The sequence below is a fragment of the Monodelphis domestica genome, chromosome 2 (genome assembly GCF_027887165.1).
Source record: "Monodelphis domestica isolate mMonDom1 chromosome 2, mMonDom1.pri, whole genome shotgun sequence".
In the NCBI taxonomy this organism is placed as follows: Eukaryota; Metazoa; Chordata; class Mammalia; order Didelphimorphia; family Didelphidae; genus Monodelphis; species Monodelphis domestica.
Genome location: NC_077228.1, coordinates 23885537 through 23909851, shown reverse-complemented (window position 1 = coordinate 23909851; position 24315 = coordinate 23885537). Strand labels below are relative to the sequence as shown.

Below are 24315 nucleotides of genomic sequence, written 5' to 3'. Positions count from 1 at the left end.
GGATTAAGAGCCAGGCCCAGAGATGGGAGGTCCTGGGTTCCAATCTGACCTCAGACACTTCTTAGCTGTGTGACCCTGGGCAAGTCACTTAACCCCCATTGTCCAGCCCTTACCACTCTTCTGCCTTGGAACCAATACACAGTATTGATTCTAAGACAGAAGGCAAGGATTTAAAAAAAAAAGAAAGAAATAGATACTCAGTCATTTTGAGAAGAGGGAAGAAATAATCTCTAGAGTGATCAGGAAAGGTCTCATGCACAAAATGACATGAGAAGAACTTCAAAAAAATCTGGACAGTCCAAGAGGTGAAGAGCTGGAGGGGAATGCATGGGGCACAGCTAGTGCAAAGGCATGGAGATAGGAGAAGAAGTGAAACAGCTGGTTTGGCCATACCATAGAGCATGTATAGGGGATCATGTATCAGCATAGTTGAAAAGGTAGGAAGAGATAAAATTTTAAAGGGCTTTATAAGCCAAGCTGAGGAGTTACATCGCACCCAGGGCTTAGGCCAGTCCCTGGCTCTTGGAAGGTACTTCCTCTATGTTTCTGACTACATGATTTGAACAGAGAGGCAGTAGGGGACTACCAAAGTTTATTGGGCAGAGGGGAGTCACATGATCATAGCCAAACTTTGGGGAAATTACTTTGGCAGCTTAGTGGAGAGCCTAGTGGCAGGGAGGCCAATTAGGAGGCTGTTGCCACAATCTAGGCAAGAAGCAAGTAATGAGAGCCTGAACTAATGGGGCCAGTTCAAGGAGAGACAAACAGCAGTTGGTGGTTGTGATTCAGGATGCTGAGGTAGCGCCTTGTTAATCATTTGGGAGTCAGTTATCTTCCCAGTGCCTGCATCCAAGACTTAACAGCATATCCCAAGGCTTATCAGAAATGGATGGCAGCTGCCCATGACTGGTAATTCACATGGGCACAAATGACACTTACAAAGAAATCCTAGAAAGTAGTGCCAGTCATGATCAAGTCTTGGGCAAGAAACTCTATCCATGGGGCCGCCTAGCTGCCCTTGATGAACTCTCATCACTGGGTCCAGATGAACTATAATTCCTGAAGGTTCCTGAAAGCCCTAGATGATAGGATAATTGAGCCGTTGTCTGTGGTTTCTAAAAGATCTTGGAAGCCAGGAGGGGTGCCCCAAGACTGGGGAAGGGCACATGTCCAGATTCTCCAAAAAGAGGAGGCCAAAGTCTCCAAATGAGAGGTCAGTGAGCTTGTCTTTGATTTCTGGGGAGTTACAGACACGTCATTCAAGAGATGGTTAGAGAAAACCCATCCAGAGAAGGGGGTGATTCCTGAGAGCTAGCCCAACTTCATCAAGGAAACTGGCCATGCATACACTGGGGTCAGAATTACTTCAATTGTAGATGAGAGAGCCAATTCCCTAAAGTTGATCTAAATTTTAGCAAAGCTCTGGATGAGGTATCTCGTGGTATTCTTCATGAAAACATGGAGAGGTATAAATTAGACAAGAACAGTGTTAGATGGCTTCAGAGTTGTTGGGTGGATGGATGGATGGATGGATGCAAAGAGCATGTTCATGGTTCAGTGTCATTGTGACACAGAGTCTTGGGGGGAACCACAGGGATCTTTGCTTAGTTCTGTGTTATTTTAACATTGTTATCAATGGCTTGGATAAAGGCATTGGCTGTATGCTCATCAAATTCTCAAATGACCCAAAGCTGGAAGGGACCACATGCATATTGGATGATGGAGTCAGGATCCAAAAGAATTTGGACTATAGCTATGGAGTGAATCAAGAAGATGAAATTCAATAGACATCTTATGCTTGCTTACAAAAATCTCAACTTCATAAGTAAGGAATAGAGAAGTATGGTTAGACAGTAGCTGTTCTGAAAAGGATGTGAGGGTTTTAATGGACTCCAAGCTCAATGTGAGCAGTGTCACAACCAAACAAGCTAGGGAGACCTTGGGATGCATTGAGAGACTGGCCTTCCCCACATAAGGAGAGGATGGTCCCACTGTCCTCTGTCTTGGTCATAGTAGTTTGGAAGGACTCCATTCATTTCTGGGTACCATGTTTTAAGGACGTCAGAAACAAACTGGAGGGTGTCCAGAGAAAAGCATCCAGATTGGGGTGAAGGGCTTTGAGTTCAAGTCATATGAGATTTGGTTGAAAGAACAGGGTGGGGCAACTAGATAGCACAGTATACAGAATACCAGGAGTCAGGAGGACTTGGGTTCAAATGTGAACCCCAGACATTTCTTAGCTATGTGGCCTTGGGCAAGTGACTTAACCTTGATTGCCAAGCATTTGCTACTCTTCTGTCTTAGACTTGATACTAAGACATAGGGAAAGGAAGGAAGGAAGGAAGGAAGGATGGAAGGAAGGAAGGAAGGAAGGAAGAAGGAAAGAAAGAAGGAAAGAAAGAAAGGAAGAAAGGAAGAAAGGAAGAAAGGAGGAAGAAGGGAAAAGGGAAAGATGAAAGAAAGGAAGGAAGGAAAGAAAGAAGGAAAGGAAGAAAGGAAGAAAGGAGGAAGAAGGGAAAAAGGAAAGATGAAAGAAAGGAAGGAAGGAAAGAAAGAAGGAAGCTTTAGGAGATGGTCAGTTCTAATCAAGGTTGTTTAAGATTGGGGGATGCCCAGACCTATTTATAGGCAGTCTGAATTGGTTGATGAGTAGATGATGAAAGTTAGGAAAAGGAGGATGAAATGAATGAGAAAACAACCTATTAGAATAGCTGGGATATTGTCCAAAATGTTGAGAGGGGAAAGAGTGCATTAGGGTGGCTAACAGGTTAAGGTTAACAGTGCCAAATACTGCCCTTGGTCAAGGAGGAAGAGGAAGCCTGAGGAGAGTCCACCATCTATTGTAACAAGTCCAGGGAGCCCTCTTTCTAATACTGTCTTCTCTTGCTTGTCCTTAGGGGCTGCTCCAGTTCGAAGACACCATGTGTGCAGGTAAGCTGGCCCTTGGCAGCCCCTATGAGGCTGGGGGACACTCCACCTTTGGGAGGGAAGCCCCTGGGTGCCTGGAGGGAGCAGAGACCTCTGGGTGGCTGATTTGACTGGAGTAGTCTTGGCTTTGTGACAGATGATAGCCAAACTCCAGATTTTCCCATAGCATATGGACACACTGTTGAGGGTCACCTGTAAATCTGTGAATGGGAGGAAAAAAACAAAGTAGAAATTAATAGAGTGGCCATTCACAGAGTGCTTTCTGGAGCTCATTAGCATCTCTCTAGCTTGGGCCCTATAATCCTTTTCTTTTTCTCTTCTTTCTTTTAAACCGTTATATTCTGTCTTAGAATCAATACCATGGTTTGGTTCCAAGACAGAAGAGTGGTAAGAGCTAGGCAATGGGGATCAAGTGACTTGCCCAGGGTCACATTGTTAGGAAGCATCTGAAGCCAGATTGGAACCCCGGGCTTCCCATCTCCTGACCTGGCTCTCCATCTACTGGATCACCTCGCTGCACCGTTCTCCTCCCCCCAATCTTTTTTCTGGGTCTAGCCTGAAATAGAGGCTCCTATAACCTCAAAAAGATGGCTTAGTGTCTAGAACTACATTGATTTGGTGAAGCACGTGGGCCTAAGGGGACCTCCTTTTGAAAAGGGTTTGAAAAGGGTTCAAACGTTACTCATTTTCACCCACTCCCCTCCTCTAGCTTCTATGTGCTGGTTGGAAATCCAGGCGCTGTTCAGGAGGCATCCACCTTATCTTTCTTTTTTCAAAGGAACATCTTATTGATGCTCTTTTCCCTCCTTTGCTCTAACTTCCCAATGACTCTTCAACACCCCTGGATGCATGCTATCACCTCCACGGAATCCTCCCTTGCCGTGAAGATGTTTACATGAACTAAATGTGGTGAGGTAGGCCTCACTCTGTACCTGCAGGCCACCACCTCTCTGTCCCCAAGTGGCCCTCCTCCATCCCTTCTCCCTCTTGGATGTAGAGCAGGAAGCCGGAGGGTGGGGAGGCTCACGTCTCTAACATTTCCCTTCTCTCAGGGAAGCTGCAGAGTGCTGGAGAGTCAGCTTTTGGAGGGAAGAAGGGGACAGTGACTTTCAGAGCCCCAGGGGCCAGGCATGGCCCTGAATCCAGACAAAAGTGCACACCACAGTAAGAGCTCTGACATGACCCCCAGTCCAAGCATGGTGCTCTCCCCAACCCTGGGCATCTCCCTAAGTCCCAGCACCAGTGAGACCCTGGTCCCCAATCTGGGCAGCCTTCCCAGGTTGGCTTCTACGGCAGCCCTGGCTCCGTTCTTTGGCTTGGCTCCCACCCTCATGGTGAGCGACGCTGAGAGTGCAAGCTCGGACCTCGCCCTTGTTCCAGCCTCCATCACGTACCAGATTCCCACCTCCAGCAAGGCTGTCAGCATGGGCGCAAACGGTGGCCCCAATTCTGGCTCCAGCATCATCCTCGGCCCAGCTTCCAGCACGATTCTCATTCCGGGCCTCAACGATTCCAGTGATCCTGGGCCCAACCAGATCTCCAAACCCCATTCGAACGCAGCGATGGCCCCGGGCCCTAGCCCCAGCCTCCTGGCCGGCAAGGAGGCCGACAGCCCCAACCCCAGCTCCACCGTGCTGCTCCAGCCCGCGCTCTCCTCCGCCTTCCTGGTGAGCAGAAGTCCGAGCACCCACCGGGCCCTGGGCCTGAACTCCAACAGCACTCCCAAGTCCAGCTCCACCGGCTTTGACAAGGCGGTCAAACTGAGTCAGAGCCCCAGCCTGACCTCCGGGAAGGCCCTGTGTCTGAGCTTTGATACCAGCCACCTGATGGGCCCTGCTGGGACGCACCTGATGGTCACCGACCCGAGTCCGAACTTCCAGAAGAACCCGGACGTGGAAAGCGTGTCGAGGCCGAGCTCCAACTTGACGCTCTCACCCTTCTCCGGCTTGACCTCCAGTCCCAGCTCGAGGAAGGCCCTGGGGGTAGGGATGGGCAACGTGTCCAGGTCCAGCTCCAGCGTGGCCCTGACTCCGACCCTGAGCAGGCCTTCCAGTCCGGCCTCCAAAAAGGCCTCCAACGCAGAAACGGACAACTCCAACGGCACGCCGGACTCGGCTGCCAATACGGAAGCTCTCTCGGACCCCAACGTCTCCAGGCCCAACTCCCTCATGGCCCTGGCGCCCATCGCCTGCATGGCCCTGGTGGTAGACCACAGCCAGGACAAGAAGAACGATTCGGGCTGCATGTTGACGGACGCTTCGTGCGTGACCCTGTCAAGTAGCCAGGACAGCCCGGACAACTTCAGCATCGTCCTGGAGAGCAACAGCAAGACCACAGAGCTCAAAAGGAAGCTGGAAAGCAGCCAGTCCGTGATGCTCCAAACCCTGTCCAGGTCCACCTCGGAGGACAGCCGCCTTTCTCAGGCCAAAAGTGACGGTAAGGAAGCTCTGGACCGAGATAGCTAGAGGAGAGCCTCAGGGGTCTGAATCCGCTCAGCCAGTCCTACCCATTTATTTTGTACGTGAGTAAACTGAGGCCAAACAAGATGAAGGGAATTGACTCTCATCTTGTAATAAGTGAGTGACAAAACTTGAACCCAGCATTCTTTCATGAGCCCACGGAGAGGAGGGGACCCAAATTTAAATCCTGCCTCTGCCATCCCCTCTCTGAGGCCATGGGCCAGTCACCCCCCTCCTCCGTTGGCCCCCCATTTCCTCACCCATGAAATGGTATAAAAAACACGGGGTCCTCACTACCTGTTGCCCTGTGATCTTTGTCCTGAGTGACAAAGGACAGAGCAGTGGGGAGAAAATGAACTCAAGGATAGAACAACCCTTTAACCATGAGACAAAAGACGATTACAGCTGGAGGGGGGGACGGTGAGACGAGGGGGAGGGGGTGAGGAAAAGAGGGTGAAATGGAGAGAATGAGAGGCAGAAAGAAGGAGAGAGGAGGAGGGAGGGAAGGGGAGAAGGAGGGAGAGGAGGAGATGCTCGCCGGCCCAGATTGAGAAGAGCATCTTCAGGTTTGCAAAGCACTCTACATGTATTTGATTCTCACAAAACCCTGTTTTACAAATGAGGAAATTGAGACTTAAGTGAATGGACTTGCCCAGGGTTACATTTAGCAAATGACAGAGTTGGAATTCGAATTCAGGTCTTCTTGACTCCAGGTCCAGCTCTACGCTGTCCAGGGTTCCAGTGTCTGCAGGGGATGCTTGAGGATCTAAGGAACACAAGCTAGGCCTGGAGAGAGGCTAACAGGCTCAAGATTGTCAAAACAGGGAAGACTGTGGACTAGTGAACTCGCATCCTCTTACTGGCAAAATTCCCCCTAGATCGTAACAGAGGACCTCTTGTGAGCTTGTAGAAAAGGAGAGCTCCCGACGAGCCAGCATAGGATCCCTGAGAACAAGCCACACTAGACTTGTTCATTTTCTTTATTGACAATTACCAGCCTGGCAGACGAGGGGGATCCCACTAGCACAAGAGACCCCACGGAGGCAAAGCATAGACCAAAGGTCGAGACATGCAGGGGTTGGTGGTAGAGTTTGGGAGGTATAGAACGAGCCAATACCGTGCTGGAAAAGTGATGACAGGCATGAATCCACCCTCCTTCTGCCCATAGAATTTGCACTTAAAAATATTTCCTCCACGCCACTGATTATCCTTATTCCAAACACTGAGCCTGTTGGTTTATTCCTGAACATTCTTTTTTCCTCATGCCGAGACTACGAGGGATTCAGAAACTGTAAAATCTACAAATGTCACAGTTTGTCACCCTGGTCCCTAGTCTGGAGATTAGGTGGCTCTCCCCACTGCTCACATCCCTTCCTAGAAGGATGCTGGAAACCAGAGCTGCATTGCGGTCTCGTGTTTCAAAGGATGGGCAGAATGAGCGAGCCTCTGGGGAAGCTCCTCCTTCTGAGTTCCAGTAAACCCAGACTCATGCCCTCAACTTGTTGTTCAGCCATTTCAATCATGTCTGACTCTTTGTGACCCCATTTGGGGTTTTCTTGGCAGAGATACTGGAATGGTTGACCATTTCCTTCTCTAGTTCCCTAAACTAGCTTCAATTTACAGATGAGAAAACTGAGGCAAACAGGGTTAAGTGACTTGCCCAGAGTCACACAGCTAATAAGTATCTGAGGCTGGATTTGAACTCAAGTCTTTCTGGTTCCAGGCTTAGCACTGTATCCACTACACCACCTTGCTGCCCAACTTGAGGAGTTACCAAACTGCCAAGTCTCACACAGTACATACACTCTCTTTTCACACACATCCACCAAATGATGGTTTCACATATCTATCCGTGGGCCAGCCTTGCTTTCACCAAACCTCCAATCATCAGCAATCAGAGCACACCCTGACACTTTCTTCTAGCCCAGAGAGACCAATGAATTCTGATAAGATATGGGGATTAATGAATGGCAAGCAGTTGCATGAAAACCAGTCTTCCACTGACAGCTATCTGTTTTCTTCTGATGTTCTCATACTTTGTCTTCAAAGGCCCAGTGAGTAAAAGTGATTTGCTCATGATCACATAAGTAAGCTCAAAAGTAGCTCAGTGGATTGAGAGCCAGACCAGGAGGTCTTGGATTCAAATCTGACCTCAGACACTTCCCAGCTGGGTGACCCTGGGCAAGTCACTTGACTCCCATTGCCTACCCCTTACCACTCTTCTGCCTTGGAGCCAATACCCAGTATTGATCTAAGATGGAGTTAGGTAAGGGTTTTTAACAAAAAGTTTTATAGGTGGTGAAGTGTTGCTCATTGGAACTTGAGTCTGGAGGACATAACTGTAATAAGCCCATGGCTTCCCACACCAGGCCACCAGATCTTACCTTGGCAGCAAGTCATAAAAATATTCCCCACCCAGTTCATAGCATTATTATTGGAACCTTAGCTTTTATCTGCTTGGATTTTTTTAAGCAGCTAATCTTTTTGTACCTGGGATGATTTTTTTTAACATTTCTTTCACTACAGAGGCATATGTGGGCTTGTCCTAGCTCTCTTGCTTAGCTACCCGAGAGAACTAACAAGGATAAATAGAAACAATAGCCTACATTTCTACAGAACTTTAAAGTTTGCAAAAGTACTTGGTTTCTGCCAACCCTAGGAAATAGAGTGAGTTAATGAAAAAACTTCTCTGACAAAAAGGGGAGTGAATCATCCAAAGTCACCCAGTGGTAAAGCTAGATAACACTCAGTTTCTCCCTCCCTCCGAACCCTTCTCTTTAAAGAGAATTTAAAAGAGAATTTAAAAGCTCTCTGAGCTCTTCTCTTTACATTACACCACCTAGATTTCCCATCTAAGAAAAAAAGAGAAGCCAAACGATGGAATCAAATTTCTATGTCAGCCTGCCTTCCTCCAATCTGAGTTATTTTCCACTCTCTTTCCAAGAAGAGAGTGACCTCCCTACTCCCAGTAGTAATCTCCTACTCAGTCAAATTTGACGTGTCAATACATTATCACTTAGTTTTTTCCTTGTTGAGATGTTTTCTTTTTTTAAAACCCTTACCTTCCATCTTGGAATCAATATTGTGTATTGGTTCCAAGGCAGAAGAGTGATAAGGGCTAGGCAAGGGGGGGTGAAGTGACTTGCCCAGGGTCATACAGCTGGGAAGTGTCTGAGGCCAGATTTGAACTAGGACCTCCTGTCTTTAGGTCTGGCTCTCAATCCACAGAGCCACCAAGCTGCCCCCAAGATTGTTGTCTGAAGTAGAACTATTAGTGACAAACCCAACCTTACACCAAAACTTGTGTGTATGTCTCTCTCTCTGTGTATTTATAAACCAAAAAAATTAATGTTTTTCTGGAAGAAAAATTAATCATTACTGCATGATAGAAGGACCTAAAAGAAAGTCTGGTCCCTGTCCAGAAGGAGCTTATGATATGGTCAAGGGGATAAAATATTCACATTTAGGGGGAAAAAAAGGTCATTGTGTGAAAATTAATTGTAGGTTTTGGGCAAGTCATTTTCTGGACTTGTGTTTCCAACTGTAAAATAAGGGAGCCTGACTTTCAACTGTATCATTCTGTATTTTATATTCCTATATTTTGTAATATTCCATATTGAAGATCCTTTTCAGCTGATATTCGATGCTCTAAGATTCCTTGTAACTTTGAAATTCTGTGTTAAAGATCTCTTCAAGCTAGTGTACCTTTCTATATTTTATTTTGTTTTTTTTAATCCACAGCTTCTATCTTAGAAGTAATACTGTGCATTGGTTCTAAGGCAGAAGAGGAGTAAGGGCTAGGCTACTGGGGTTAAGTGACTTGCCCAGGATCAAAATAGGAAGGAAATCTGAGATCAAATTTGAACCCAGGACCTCCCGTCTCTAGGCCTGACTCTCAATTCACTGAGTCACCTAGCTGCCCCTAAATCCTATATTTTATATGATTTATACACATATATATTTATATTTTATTCTAAGGTCCCTCCCTGCTCTGACATTCTGAGATTCTGTAATTCTCTGACTCCCCAACATTCACTCAGAATCAAGCTCAGGGGAACAGTCAGCTCCCTGAGATCTCCCAGTGCTCAGAGGCTGGACTGGCCCTTGGGCTTCCTGCCCTCTAGTCTAGGATCTGGGGCATACCTGGCAGAGGCAGGAGATTGTATGAACTAGCCCCCACCACTACATCCCATACATTTCTCTCCCCCTTAGCGAATGATGGGAAGAACTTAGCCCTTCTTCTTTCCCATGTTTTGGTCTGATGACATACAGAGATCTGTGATGAGGGCTATTCAAACCTCCCTGAGGAGGAAGAGTTGAGATTGAATAGCAAACATGTTGTGCAAGTATGATGAGGACGCCATCTCTGCCTTCCTCCAAGACACTGATAAAAAATGTTGAGCAATACAGGACCAAGGACAGATCCCAGAGATGCTCCACTAGAGACTCGCCTCAGATTGACATCAATCTATAAATGGCTCCTCTTTGAGTCTGACCAGTCCGAACCTCTGACTCTAAAGCTAAGAACTCTTGTCTCCCTGCTCTATATTGTCTCCTTCTGACAAGGCCTGGGAACTTGACTCTTCCTTGCTCAATGACTCAGATAAAGTCTTGTCTATACATTCTGCTTATGGGGGAATCCTTGTATGGGGTCTCCTCACTAAGTTTGGAAGACGGATCTAGATCTGTCTAGATCTTCACAGAAGACCCTGAGACTTGGAGCAATCCCCTAGCAAAGCTGCCTTTCCCAGGAGCAATTCCTACCCTTATTCCTTTGTTTAGTCATGTCTGCTATGCAGTTGATGTCTTTAAGACCCTTTAAAATCCTGTATATTTAAGATAACGGAAAAACCTGGAATATAGAATGTTAGAGCTAAAAGAGACTTTAGAACTTAGAATATTAGAGTTGGAAAGAACCTTAGAATATAGAACATAGGATGTCAAAGCTGGAAGGAATCTTAGAACATAAAACATCCAAGGTGGAAAAGATCTTAGAATATAGAACACAGGATGTTAGAACATAGCATGCCAGAGCTGGAAATAGTCTTAAAATAAAAACATTTGAGTTGAAAAAAGGCCTTAGTACACAGAACACAGAATTATTAGATCTGGAAGTAATCTTAAAACATAGAATGTCAAAACTGGGAGGAATCTTAGAACATAAAACATTCAAAGTGGAAAAGATCTTAGAATACAGAACACAGGATGTTAGCACATAGCATGCCAGAGGTGGAAATAATTTAAAATATAAAACATTTGAGTTGAAAAGGCTTTAAAACACAGAACACAATATTAGAACATAGCATGCCAGAGCTCGAAATAATCTTAATATATAAACATTTGGGTTGAAAAAAAGGCCTTGGAACACAGAACACAGACTATTAGATCTGAAAGTAATCTTAAAACATGGAATGTCAAAACTGGAAGGGCCCTTAGAACCTAGAACATTAGAGGTGGAAAGGACCTTAAAATATAGAACATGTTAAATGTTTAAACAAAGATGTCAAAGCTGGAAGGAATTTTAGAACATAGACTGTCAGAGCTGGCAGGGACCTTAGAACCTAAAACATTAGAGGTGGAAGGGGTCTTAGAATACTGAACATGGAATGTTAGACATAGAAGACAGTTTGAGGGACTTTAGAACATAAAAAGTTAGGGCTAAGAGAAAGCTCTAAAAGAACATCTAATCCTGTCCTCTCAGTTTAAAGTGGAGGAAGACTGGGGAATCAGATTGGGGAAGCTCCTTAGCCCAGACCTCAAGGAGTTTACAGTCCATATGGGGAGGCAAGACACCCCCTAGTAACACCAGAACATTTGAGCTCAAAGGGACCTTGGAGATCATTTACTTTGCCCCCCTAATTAAGGCTACCCAGTGAATTAAAGGCTGATTTGAGGTCTATGAGATTCTGGTGGTCTTTTCTCTATATTGCTGACTTCCAAATACGTATATACAAGGGCTGAACTCAAGCTAAGTCTATGCTAAAGGCCAAGGGATAAGTAGAGAGAAAATTATTGTGGTGGGGCTTAGGGAGATGGTCATGGAAAGCTTCATGGAGGTGGTGAGTGGCTCATGAAAGATGGAATTTGGAAAGGCTGAGAGAGGGAGATATCTTGTGTACCATTCTCACAGGACCATTTCTTTCCATGAGATAGAAAAATAATGGATAAATCAGGCCAATCAAGGAATGTAAAACAAGTCCCAGGCAACAGAATACCTTAATTCAGTTAGATTACACATGTCTCCAGAAGGTTCTCAGTAGTTCTCGTAGGGATTTTTTTAAAACCCTTACCTTTCACCTTGGAAATGATCCTGTATATTGGTTCCAAGGCAGAAGAGTGGTAAGGGCTAGGTAATGGGGGTCAAGTGACTTGCCCAGGATCACACAGCTGGAAGTGTCTGAGGCCAGATTTGAGCCTAGGACCTCCTGTTTCTAGGCCTGGCTTTCAATCCACTGAGCTACCCAGCTGCCCCCATCAGAGATTTTGATGGATGGAGTAGGGGATATATTTTGAATGGGAGCAGAAAAGTACTATACCTTCTCAGTCTAGGTATAGGCTCAACCCTCCCATCCCTTTCTGGGACTTGTCTCACCACTTCTTATCCTTTCTCTATCTCTCCCAGTCACTGGATTCAGAGGATACATAACCTTGGGAAGTCCCTTGACAAAGCCCAAGACCTTTAGAGATTCACCTGGCAAGGAGACACAGGTGGAACTGAGCCCTTTTCATTTCCTTTTAGACTTGTGGCTTATTCAGGGCATGTTCTTTCCCTTCTATTTCTGAACACTGATGATGCTGGCCCCTTGAGCTGGGGTCCTACTCTCGATACTGGGCTTTGAAACACCACCTCCCTGCCTCCCTGTCTAGTAATTGATCTACCTGGTTTCCTTTCCAAATGTTCTTCCTTGGAGTTTGGGCTCCTCCAGACATTTGTCACCTGAGCTGAATTCTAGCTCTTCTTTTGGCTTGTGTGATCTTGAAAGGTGAATTAAGCCTCAGTTTCCTCATCTATAAAATGGGGTATCAGACTAAATGACAATTGCTGTCCTTTCAAACTCTGCCTGTGATTTTGAACATGACGCTCCCCTTCCTTGACTCAGGTCCCCTCAAAGTCCAGACCTTGGTTAGGAACTGGAGAGAAGAGGGTTCAGTTTTGTTCCTGAACTCTGACCTGTCAATGGGGTTTGGGAGGAGTGTCTGAGGGTGTGTGTGTGTGTGTGTGTATGAAAGAGAGAGAGAGAAGGAGAGGGAGGGAGGGAGGGAGGGAGAGAGAGATTGAGAGAGAGAGAGGGAGGGAAAGAGGAAGGGGAGGGGGGGAGGAAGGGGAGAGAAGGGGGAGAGAGAGAGGAGAGAGATATTGAGAGAGAGAGAGGGAGGGAAAGAGGAAGGGGAGAGGGGGGAGGGAGGGGAGAGAAGGGGGGAGAGAGAGAGGAGAGAGAAAGAGAAAGAGAGAGAGAGAGAGAGAGGCAGGCTGTGGAGAGCTGGGGCTCACCCTGTGGCTTTTCCTGTTTTGCCCTCTGGGAGGAAGAGAATAAGAATGTCCCTGAGAAAAGCCAAGAGCAGTTGGAGCCAGAAGGAGAGACAAAGCAGCTGCTAAGGAAGATGATGGTGCGGGAGCCATGAGCTGGTCTGTGGTACCTGGGGAGGAGGGGCCCCTTGAGGGAGGGGACAGCCCTGGTAAGTTTGCTCCTATGTCTGTCTGATCCTCAGCAGTGGGGAGAGGCCATGGTATCAGGGAATGTTCTGGGAGGAACCTTAGAATAGAGACTATCAGAGATAGGAGTGAGCTTAGAACAGAGAACATCAGAGGTGGGAGGGAGCTTGGAACAGGGGATTGTCAGGGCTGGAAGTGAGCTTAGAACAGGAGATGTCAGGGTTTGGAAGAACTCTAGAACACAAATTTTCAAAGCTGGGAGAAGCCTTAAAACTCAGAATGTGAGAGCTGGGAAGATGCTTAGAACTTAGATGATCAGACATAGAAAGGTCCTTGGAATACAGCTTTTCAGAGATAGACGTGATCTTGGAAACTAGAACACTAACAAAAAGGCCATCCTGTCCAAGTTCATAAATGAAGAATATTGGGAATCATGCCAGTCACTTAAAACCTTGTCCAAGGTACTTGCCTTTCCTTATTTTCTCACCTATGCTGTACCAGTGACAACTGATCTCTAGAGAGCTTTTGGATTTACAAAGTGGCTTTTTCACCATTGTCCCATGAGGTGGAGGATGCACCCATTATCCTCCCCTATAAGTTTAAGAAGCTGAAGGATAATAATATAACAATTTCCATGACTGCTGACATCTCAGGATCCTAGATTTGGGGCTAAGAGGGACCTGAGAGGCCATCAAGTTTCATCCCATCCTCTTATTTTACATATAGGAAAATTGAGACCAGGAAAAGTTAAATGACTTACCCAAGGCCAAATCAAATCAAATCAAGAAGCATTTATTATATATCACTATCCCTATTTCACAGAGGAAGAACCTGAGGCCCAGAGAATTTCCATGACTTCCCTATAGTTACACAGTTAGTAAATACAGGAGACAGAATTTCAGTGTGGGTGTCCTTGATCTCAGTTCTCTTCCATCCAGCAAGGCGCTTTTTCACTATGACCCTGGGCAAGTCATGGCACTCATCTCTAGCCTCATTTTTCTCATCTGTAAAACAGGGAGAGAAATATTTTCACTACCCACATCACAGGCTCTTGGTGAGAAAAGTTCTTTGAAAACCTCCAAGGGCTCAAGGAGCAAAAGTTGCTGTTATTACAGTGCTGGAAGGCACTCAATTGTCCGCCCCCCCCCCCCACCAGGACCAGTGCCTCCACACAACGCAACACCCCACCTTGAGCATTTGCAGGGCGGCACATCTGCTCATCACCAACACTCTTAGAGATCTTAGGCACAAAGGAATGGCATTCTGCCTGGGAAGACTGACCCAAAGAGCCAGAGGCACATAGCCACAAATGTGGCCCAACCATAAATTGCAGGAATGGTGCCGCCTGGGACTGGTTAGTCCAATGAAATCAGAGGTCCAGTCCTTAGTCAAAGGCAAGCAATGAAGAACCATTAATAGTCCTTGAACAGCAAGGTGGATAGTGAGCTTGTTATTTCCACGAGAATTCCCATCATGTCCTCTGTAAAAAGGGAAGGACTGAACTCGGTGACCTCCAAGGACCCTTCCATCTCAGAATCAAAGATTCTACTCTTTCCTGACTCCCTAGTCTGGTGTTCTTTACTCCAGAGCACCCCTCTTTATAAGGTTCCTGATCTACGATTACAAGGGTGGGCTTCATCCTGTCTCCTCTGCCCTTCACTCTGACAGGAAAAGCCTTGTGGAGGTATTAGTGCTGTCTGACAAGTTACTGTCTCCCAAGGTAGTGGTTTCCCCATCCCTGGAAGTATTCAGGGAGAAATTGAATGTCTTCTTGTTGGATACTGTAGAGGGGATTCCCACTCCCAATATAGGCTGGACTGTGCCTGCCTTCCAGAGTCTTGATTCTCTTTGGGGACCTTTATGGGTGAGGCCGGGGGAATGGAGGAAAGAGGGCTCATTTGCTCCATTTTCCCTTCTTCAGAAGCAGATCCAGGAGGAGCCCATCGATGTACTCTCCAATTCCAACCGACAGCAGGCAATGATAACCCTGGCCCACCTGAGGTATGTGGATGTCCCCTCCTACCCTTCTCCCTGCTTCTTCGGCCTCAACCTACCATTTATTTCAGCTGGATCTCATAGCCAGAGCTCTGCTCCTTGTCTGACCCAATTCTTCTGCTAAGAACAGGTCCATCCCTTTCCCTACCTGATGCATTTCTCCTGGTGTCCTCTTTAAACCTTGGTCCCCCATGAATCCTCCTTGTGTGATTCTAGGAAGGATTAACCCTAAACTAACAATCACAAGTCTACACAGTCCGCATGCCTGCTTAAAATGGTTGTTGCTATCCCACCCACTAGAATTCCCACCATTGACAGCATCCCTGAGAACCTTCTGGAAACCTGGACATTCTAACTTGATTGAGACATTCTTTTGTGAAACAGAAGGGTGTTCTGGCTTCAACTTGACCTGTTCCAAATCTTCCACACAACTCTACTTTCCCTACACAAATTCATTTCAGTCAAAAGTGTTTTTTTTTTTTAATTTAACCCTTACCTTCCATCTTAGACTTAGCACTATGTATTGGTTCTAAGGCTGAAGAGTGATAATGGGAATTAAGTGACTTGCCCAGGGTCGCACAGCCAGGAAGCATCTAAGGCCACATTTGAACCCAGAACCTTCTGTCTCTAGGCCTGGTTCTCATGGGGGAACAGAGGGAGAGAAGGGAGGGAGGGAGGGAGAAAGGAAAGAAAGAAAGAAAGAAAGAAAGAAAGAAAGAAAGAAAGAAAGAAAGAAAGAAAGAAAGAAAGAAAGAAAGAAAGAAAGAAAGAAAGAAAGAAAGAAAGGAAGAAACAAACAAACAAACAAAGAAACAAAAAAAGGAAGGAAGAAAGAGAAAAAAGAATGAGAAAAAAGAATGAGAGAGAGAAAGAAGAAAAAAGAGAGAAAGAAGAAATAAAGAAAAAGAAAGAGGGAGGAAGGAATGGAGGGAGGGAGGAAGTAAGTAAGGAAAGAAGAAAAGGGAAGAAAGCAAGAAAGCAAGAAGGGAGGGAAAAGGAAGGAAGAGAGAGAGGAAAAAAGGAATGGAAGGAGAAAGTAAGGAAAAAGAAAAGAAGAAAGAAAGGAAAGAAGGAAGAAAGAAGAAATAAAGAGGGAGAAAGGAGGAAGGAAGGAAGGAAGGAAGGAAGGAAGGAAGGAAGGAAGGAAGGAAGGAAGGAAGGAAGGAAGGAAGGAAGGAAGGAAGGGAGAGAGGAAAAAAGAATGGAGGGAGAAAGTAAGGAAAAAAGAAAAGAAGAAAGAAAGAAAGGAAAGAAGGAAGAAAGAAAAAATAAAGAGGGAGGAAGGAAGGAAGGAATTTTGAAAGAGTTGACTCTGACAGAGCATCAGGGCCAGAGTCTCCGGGAGTCTTTGGCCCGGCCTGTATTGTACCCAGTTCACCTGGAGAGGGGATCAGTAGATCATGTCAATGAGTAACTATATAAGTCGGGCAGAGAGGTAGCACAGTAGAAAGCATCCCAGGCCCTTGAGATGGGAGGTTCTGGGTTCTAATCAGACACTTCCTAGCTGTGTGAGCCTGAGCACGTCACTTAACCCCCATGGACTAGTCCTTACTACTCTTCTGTCTTAGAACTGATACTAAATAGGTAATTGTTTTAAATATATATATACACACATATAAAGCGTATCCCCACACACTATATATGTATATGTGTGTGTATATATGGGTCCCTTCCACTAGCAGACTTCCCCCGGGGGGTTTCAGTGCTCAGCGGGGTGGCCGAGCAAATGAAATGGGCGTTGGTGTGGGGGAGGGGCGCAGAACCCACCGATGACCCGCGGAGGCCAGGCCATGGCCAGGAAGGCAGGAGCTGAGCTCCGAGGTGGCTCGCGGGATCGGGCTTTGGGACCGCGGCTCTGGCAGCGGAGAGGAGGCGGGCTGGGAGGAGGCAGAAGGAGGGACGAGGCCTGGGGAGGTCCGGCGGGCGGAGGAGGCCACAGACCCGTCTCTCCGTTTTGTTCCCCCCAGCCAAATACCTCCCCGCCTGCACGCCAAGGAGAAGTCGGAGCTGGTGACCGTGTGCGTGCGCAGTGTGTTCTCGTTGCCCTCAGTGCAGACCATGCAGGAGCAGGACAGTCCCAACGCTGACTTCATAAAGGTGAGGCTGGGTAGCCCCGCCCCCACCCCCACCCCCATCCCCCTACCTCCCACCCCCCCACCCCCCACCCTTCATTCCTCTCCCAGATCCCGGAGGGCGCCGAGCTTCCTTCAAGGGGCTTTCTGGAGGAAACGTGGGAGGACCGACATAGCCTCTGTGGATGACCATCTCCAGAGAAAGGAGATCATGTGCAAAGGTGCCCAGGGGGGTCAAAGGCTCCCCAGTCGCTTTAGGCCCGCAGGGTTAGTCAGGGATGAAAATATAGCTGGGAGGGGCAGCTAGGGGGGCTCAGTGGATTGAGAGGCAGGTCCAGAGGCCGGAGGTTCTGGATTCGAATGTGGTCTTAGATATGTCTCAGCTGTGTGACGCTGGGCAAGTCACTTAACCCCCACTGCCCAGCCCTTACCATATAGTATTGATTCTAAGAGAGAAGATAAGGGTTTTACATATACATATAGATCGATGGATCTATCTATATACATAAACACATATTTACACTTATAAATAAACATGTCCCATATATATGGGAAATGTTTCACAAAAAAATAAAAACACGATGCAACATAAACAATGTGAATTTGTGGTTTTCTTTTTTTAAACCCTCACCTTCCATCTTGGAATCAATACTGTGTATTGGTTCCAAGGCAGAGGAGCAGTAAGGGTTAGGCAATGGGGGTGAAGTGACTTGTCCAGGGTCACACAGCTGGGAAGTGTCTGAGGTCAAATTTGAACCCAGGATCTCCCTTCTCTAGGCCTGATTCTCCATCCACTGAGCTACCCAGCTGCCCCCTTAATGTATGGTTTTCTAAGTCAATAGATGGCCCAAATTTGACACCATGACTCAAGTGCCCTCTTTAATTTTACCAAGGAAGTCCAAAGGAGAAGAGGATTGTTTCCAATTCTAGACACCACATTTTAGAAGGGATGTTTATAGGAAAGATCTTTCTTTAGGAAGAACTCCAGAGCCAATAGAATGAATCCAGGCTCTAGGGGTCAGAGGGATCTGACTTCGAATCCTGCCTCTGTTGCTTATGACCTGAGTGACCTGGGACAAGTGATTTAACTTCTCAGGACTTCCATTAGCTATTCAGTAAAGGAGTTAAGCGAGAGGTTTCCAGCTCTAGGTCTGTGCTCTCTAGTTGGCCCATGTGCAGAGGAGGTCTTGACCGAGGCCTGGAGGGCATGGCTATTGAGCTCAGGGTAGCAGATACTTGGTTGGGGGACAGACAAAGTTGCTGTTTCTCAAAATTTTCTATTCTATATTTCTAAAATGTTTCTATTTAAAAGGTGGTCAAAGGGAAGGAGAATTGGCTGTGTTCTGCTTGGCCCTCATGGCCAGAAATAGGTCCCATGAGAAGAAATGACCGGGAGTAGATTCTGGCTTTTTCTAAGGAAAATCTTCCCAATAATTCAAGTAATCTCCAAATGGAATGGTATTGGAGTAGGCGGTCTTCGAGCAGTGTGGTTGGTGATTTATTGAAAGTATTATCAACCAGGACCCACAGGGTGCAGTAGATGGTCTCTGGAGTCTCTCCCAGTCCTGCCTCTTTTTTTTTGAGATTACACGATATGCCCAGGATCATGCAGTTAATGAATGGCACGGTCTGGGACCTGAAGTCTAGAAGACATGAGTTCAAATCCAGCGTCAGACATTCATCAACTTTATGATTCTTGGGCAAGCCTCTTAACTTTGGTGTGCCTCAGTTTCCTTCATCTATAAAATGAAGATAATAATTGTACCAATCTCTCTTGAGTTGTTGTGAGGATAAAAGGTAATCATTGTATAGTGCTATGTATAGAGAAATATTTCCTTCAGGTCCCTGGTCTCCAGACCTTCCTACATTTGGAAAGGGGCTGTGCCGGCTCCTGCCTCTATGACGTGGGGCAAGTCCCTCTCCTTCTCTTGAGCTTAAAATAGATATTCTCCAAGGTCCCTCCTAATTCTATAATCCTCCAGATAGCTCATCTGGTGAAGAAGATGCCCTTGGTCAGAATTTGTGGCAATCCTGAACCTTCTGAGGCCATGGAAAGTGGGGGAGTTGGGGATACTAATATGTGGACTGTGAGGATAGGACCAGACTCTTCCCTGGCCATATTCCCTCCCCATTCATGGTAGCTGTTTGGAAATATCATCCCAAATAAAATCCTTTTTGGTCCAAAGTACTACATCTCCTCAATAACAATGTGACACCCTTGGCACTCTCAGACCTGTGAACAGAAGAGTTTAGATAATGCTCAATATGAGTCCCCTTGAGTCCCCAAGAGGTTCTTAGAATGAGAAAACGTAGAATCTCAAAGCCCTAGAACTTTAAAACCATAGAAACTTAGTGAGATCGAACTTTAGAACAACTGAATCCTAGGACCCTCGAGCAAAAGAAATGTAAGGTTGTTACAGTGATTGATTGTTGGGTTGATGGAACCATACAACTCCTGAATGATAGAATTTTAGAATCCTAGAACCATAAAATCTGGTTGATAGATCCTTAGAACAATAGAATCATAGATCAGTAGACGTATAGAATACGCAGAATAACCAGTTCATAGAGTCCTAGAATGATAGTCTCTTAGAACCCTCAAACTATAAAATCTGGTGGGTAGAACCCAAGAAACATTAGGTTCTAGGATCATAAAACAAAAGAATCTTAGATTGATTAACCCCTATTATCTTGGAATAACTGAACCCTAGTATCCTGGAACAATAGACTTGTTGCTAGAACCATCAAACCCCTAGAATAATCAAGCTGTAGAACTTCTGAATTTTAGAAAGTAAGATCCATAGAACCTTAAATTGCTAGAATTTTTGAATATAGTATTCTAGAATAAGATAACTTAAAAATAGGAAAAACACTGATTCCACGAATTTTAGATTCCAAAAATGTAGATTCTTTAAATTCAGTTGGACCCCTTTTAGATCTAAACGCTATTATTCTTCATAAGGGGCCTGAGGATATTTCACCCAATCCAATGTCTCAGGATGGGTAAAGACTCAGCAGAGAGTGTTGACACCACATTATCACAGTAGGTTTATCTAATGTAATCACAGAGCACATGATGGACTGGGGACAAATCATAGAATTTCAACCTTTAATGCTGGACAGCTCCTTTAAAAAAAAATCAAAGAATCAAACCACCAGGCCACACTGCTGTTCTCTTTGTCAGTATTTATACATGACCACATATGTACGTACATGTTAATCAACAGATCTCTTAGGAACTCTGGTCTGTTCCTCTTGGTACTATTTTAACTTAATTGTTCTGAAAGGGGAGAGGAAGGATGTATCTCTTGCCTTTCCCAATCTGAATTTTAGGAATAATGTGCCTTCTGGATATTTGATTCTAAAATTATGATTATTTACTTCTCCCCCTTCCCACCCCAACATACTCAAAAAGTTAATCATAGAAATAAATTTTGGAAGTGAAGTGCTGTTTCTTTTCTTTTGTTAGGCTTTAGGTTAGGATCATTGAAATAAATCATTTCCAGTACAAGGCTTAGTCCAAATAATGAAAACTTGAGGATTCAGGGAAATCAGGCCCTTCACTCTGAAAAATATCAGTTTATATCCTTTCACCATTTATCAATTAGGACTCTCTCTGTCTCTCTCTCTATCTCTGTCTGCTTGTCTGTCTGTCTGTGTCTCTCTCTCCCAAATCCTTACCTTCTATCTCGGTATTAATTCCAAGATACAATCGCAGTTAGGGTTAGGCAATTGGGGTTAAGTGACTTGCCCAGGGTCACACAGCTGGTATCTTAGGTCAGATTTGAAAATGTCTCTTATTTTTATAAATTGAATCATTTCCCCATAACCTTTGAAATGAGATTGATATCAGATAAACTTCCTGGAAAGCTCCCCCACCCAATATTTTTGCTTCTCTTTTAATTTTAGCTACCTTGGTTTTATTTTTACAAAAAAAAACTTCTACTTTTATATAATCAAAAGTGTCCATTTTATTTACTATGTATCTCTCTGTTTTGTTTGGTCAGAAATGTTTCCCTTACCCATAGCTCTTATAGGTAATTTCTTCCATGTTCTTCTAATTTGTTTATGTTGTTAGTCTTTATGACTAAGTCAAGTCTCCATTTGGAGTCTGTCTTGGTGTATTGTATGAGATGATTGTCTATATCTAGTTTCTGTCGGACTTAAATTCCAGTTTTCACAGTAGGTTTTTTCAAATAGTGAGTTCTTATTCCAATAGCTGGTATCTTTGTGTTTATAAAATAATAACTATTGTGTTCATTTGTTTCTTTTGACTGTGTATCTAATCTATTCCACTGATCAACCGTTCTATTTCTTAACTAGTACTTTCATGAGTATGGCTTATAGTTGAAGATTTAGTACTATTTGACTGCTTTACTTCCCTTTTTTTTCACTAATTCTCAACATTCTTGACCTTTTTTCTTCCAGATGAATACTATTGTTATTTTTCTAACTCTATAGAGCAATCTTTGGTAGTTTGATTGTTTTGGCACTGAATAAATAATGAATTTAGATGGTATTGTCATTTTTATCATTGCCTTATTTAGGTTGCCTTAACCTACCCATGGACAATTAATATTTCTCCAATAATCTGACTGTATTTGTAGAAACAATGTATGATGAAATAGTTCCAGTGGGTGTTATGGGTAACCAAGAAAGCTGAAGCAACTCTACTTTGTATCCTCTATCTTTCCTCACGCTGTTTGTATTGGAACTCCCACCCTACTGTAAACTTCCTAACACAGCAAGGACAAGTCTTGTCTATTAGAATAGGATTACAGGAGATAGCTAATCTGAAGCAGAACTTCTTCTATTGCTAGCCCAGCAACAAGCTGTCTAATCATAGGTTGCCCCCAGCAGCAGGTCTTATCCAATCCTAAGGTACCCCCATTCCCATTTTGCTTCCTGCCTAAACCTATTGAAACCTATATAAACTTGGTCCTTTTGTTCCTCTGTGAAGTCAGCACCTGTACAAATGAGGTTCCCTTGCTGGCAAACTCAATAAATCCTGGTTAGTTTCTAAATTTTTAGTTTGGTTTTGGTCTTGGTTCTGGTTCTGGTCCTGGTGTGTTCTGGCACCAACAATTTGACCCAAAGTAAATGGTAGTGGTGGAATTCCAGGAGTTGTGACCTGGGAATGCCATGGACTCTGCTTGGGACAGCCCTAAAGTGTTGGAGCTGAGAACCTGGTCAATATTTGTGCTCACGCAGTGAGGATTGGCCAGGCTGCCCTGATCCACAAATGGCAATACCCATCTCCAACAACAATCTGATCAATTGTGTCTGTGCCTTGCTCTTTGTCACCATAAAAATTCTCTATGGTTAGGTGCTTTTTTTTGTTTGCTCATTTTTCCAACCTTTTTATAGGTAGCTTTGGTCTCTGGGACGTTATGGTACCCTCTTAAGCTTCAGTCCATCTTTGATGCTACCTTTAGCTTTATTGGTTCTGGGTTAAAAACTACTTTTTTGGTAGTATTTGGGAAAGATTTCCTCAGCAACTGATTCTATTTTTTTTTCTTTAGGTGTTTGTATTTGGGTAATGTCTGTTATGTTGGCAGTGTGGTCTATGTTCTGTGTCTTGGTAAATCAAAATGACTTTATCCTGTGATCTAATCAGACAAGGGAAAGAAGAGTATAAAGAGTAAAAACTTTTATGGAGAACTTTCAAACCCTTCAAAAAGAAAGTCTCTTCTCTGAATTTATAACTTGGGCTAAATTGGGGAAGCAGAGAGGAAAAACAAGTAAGAGAGAAGGGAATCATTCCTCCCAATTTGCAGAAATTTATGGCATTGTAAACTAGTTGGGGACTAAATCTGTGACAGAAATTTCAGTTCTCTACTGTGAATTTCCAGATTGTGATTTAAATGTTTTTATAAATACTAGGATATCTAAGTGAGTTTTGAGGTATCACTCCATAGAATTTATTTTAAGGAAAAACAAGAATAAAAAGTTGTGAAAATTACATAGAAATAGCACTCAGAACTTTTAGCACCTTCCCTGGAAAGCGACAGATGTATTGTTTTAGTGGAGGAAGGTTATTTCATTGACTTAAAAAAAAGGAACTGAAGCTAGTTTGAAAGTATTGTTAGTGAAGTTGGCAGTCTGCAGTTTAAATTCATCTGGTATTTAAGAACTGCCTATTATGAAGTCTTTTCTTGACCATGAAAAAAAAGTCAAAGCTGTTTTAAATCTTGGAGTAACCCTCCCCCACCTATGTACTCTGATCTGATGACACTGGTCACCATGCTATTCCTCAAACAAGTCTCCATCTTCAGGCTCTGGGCTTTTTCACTGGCTGTCCTCTCTGTCTGAAGTTCTCTTTTTTCTCATCTCTTCCTCCTGACTTCTTTCAAGTTTCAGTTGAAGTCCTACCTTCTGTAACAAGTCTTTCCTAATTCCTCTCAGTGCTAGTGCCTTTTCTTTGAAATTATCTCTAGTTTATCCTGTATATAGCTTGTTTGTACACAGTTTTCTGATTGCCCAAGTCTAAATTTTAGGAAATGATTTTCCTCCCTCAGCTTTTGAGCTCCTTTTTCATTTGGCCCATTTCTTCTTGCATTGCTTTCACTTCTCATTCCCATTTTTCCTTTGCCTCTCTTAATTTTTTTTGACATTTTCTCTGAGGTCTTCTAGAATCTGTGCCCAATTTGTAGTTTTCTTTTGGAATTGGAGTGTACTAGCTTTGCTTTCACTGTCCCCTTCTGTGTCTGTGCCTTGCTCTTCGTCGCCATAAACATTCTCTATGGTTAGGTGCTTTTTTTTGTCTGCTCATTTTTCCAACTTTTTTATAGGTAGGCTTTGGTCTCTGGGAGGCTATGGTACCCTCTTAAGCTTCAGTCCATCTTTGATGCTACCCTTAGCTTTATTTCTGGGTTTCTGCCAGTTTCAGTTCTTCCAAGATGTTATGATGGCCTCAAGGCTAGGAGCTCTGAGAGCCACCTCCTACTACTGATTCAATCAACCTGGAGACTGCTGATGGTTGAAATTTTCACCTCAGACTAGGCTTTTGGTCTCACTGTGGGCTTGATCAGATCAGGCACAGCTCCAAATCTAGTCTCAGGCTTAGGTGAACTTTTGGTCTTGACCAAGTCATGCATACAGTAGACTGCCTAGTCCTCAATTGAACGTTTGACAAGAAGCTCAGGGGGTCCGGCTTTGGGTTCACCAATTACCCCAAACTGGGATCTATATCCTCGCCACAGGCCCT

The 24315-nt window shown here is 44.6% G+C and overlaps 1 protein-coding gene and 1 long non-coding RNA gene across 3 annotated transcripts in view; one reads left to right on the top strand and one right to left on the bottom strand.

The window, feature by feature from the left end:
* Positions 1–24315, top strand: part of MROH7 (maestro heat like repeat family member 7) — a 75814-nt gene that overhangs the window by 13003 nt on the left and 38496 nt on the right. For both annotated transcript variants that reach the window (XM_007480534.3, XM_007480533.3), the window contains exons 2-6: positions 2898–2931; positions 3981–5364; positions 12916–12995; positions 14963–15042; positions 17004–17133. In XM_007480534.3, coding sequence (XP_007480596.1) covers positions 4059–5364; positions 12916–12995; positions 14963–15042; positions 17004–17133 — 1596 coding nt within the window. In that variant the 5' untranslated portion in view covers positions 2898–2931; positions 3981–4058. The remainder of the gene's footprint in view (positions 1–2897; positions 2932–3980; positions 5365–12915; positions 12996–14962; positions 15043–17003; positions 17134–24315) is intronic.
* LOC130457045 (uncharacterized) lies at positions 13818–17062 on the bottom strand. The gene is made up of 2 exons (XR_008916030.1): positions 16804–17062; positions 13818–14045 (listed from the first exon to the last, which is right to left on the bottom strand). It is a non-coding gene; the product is annotated as an uncharacterized LOC130457045 (long non-coding RNA).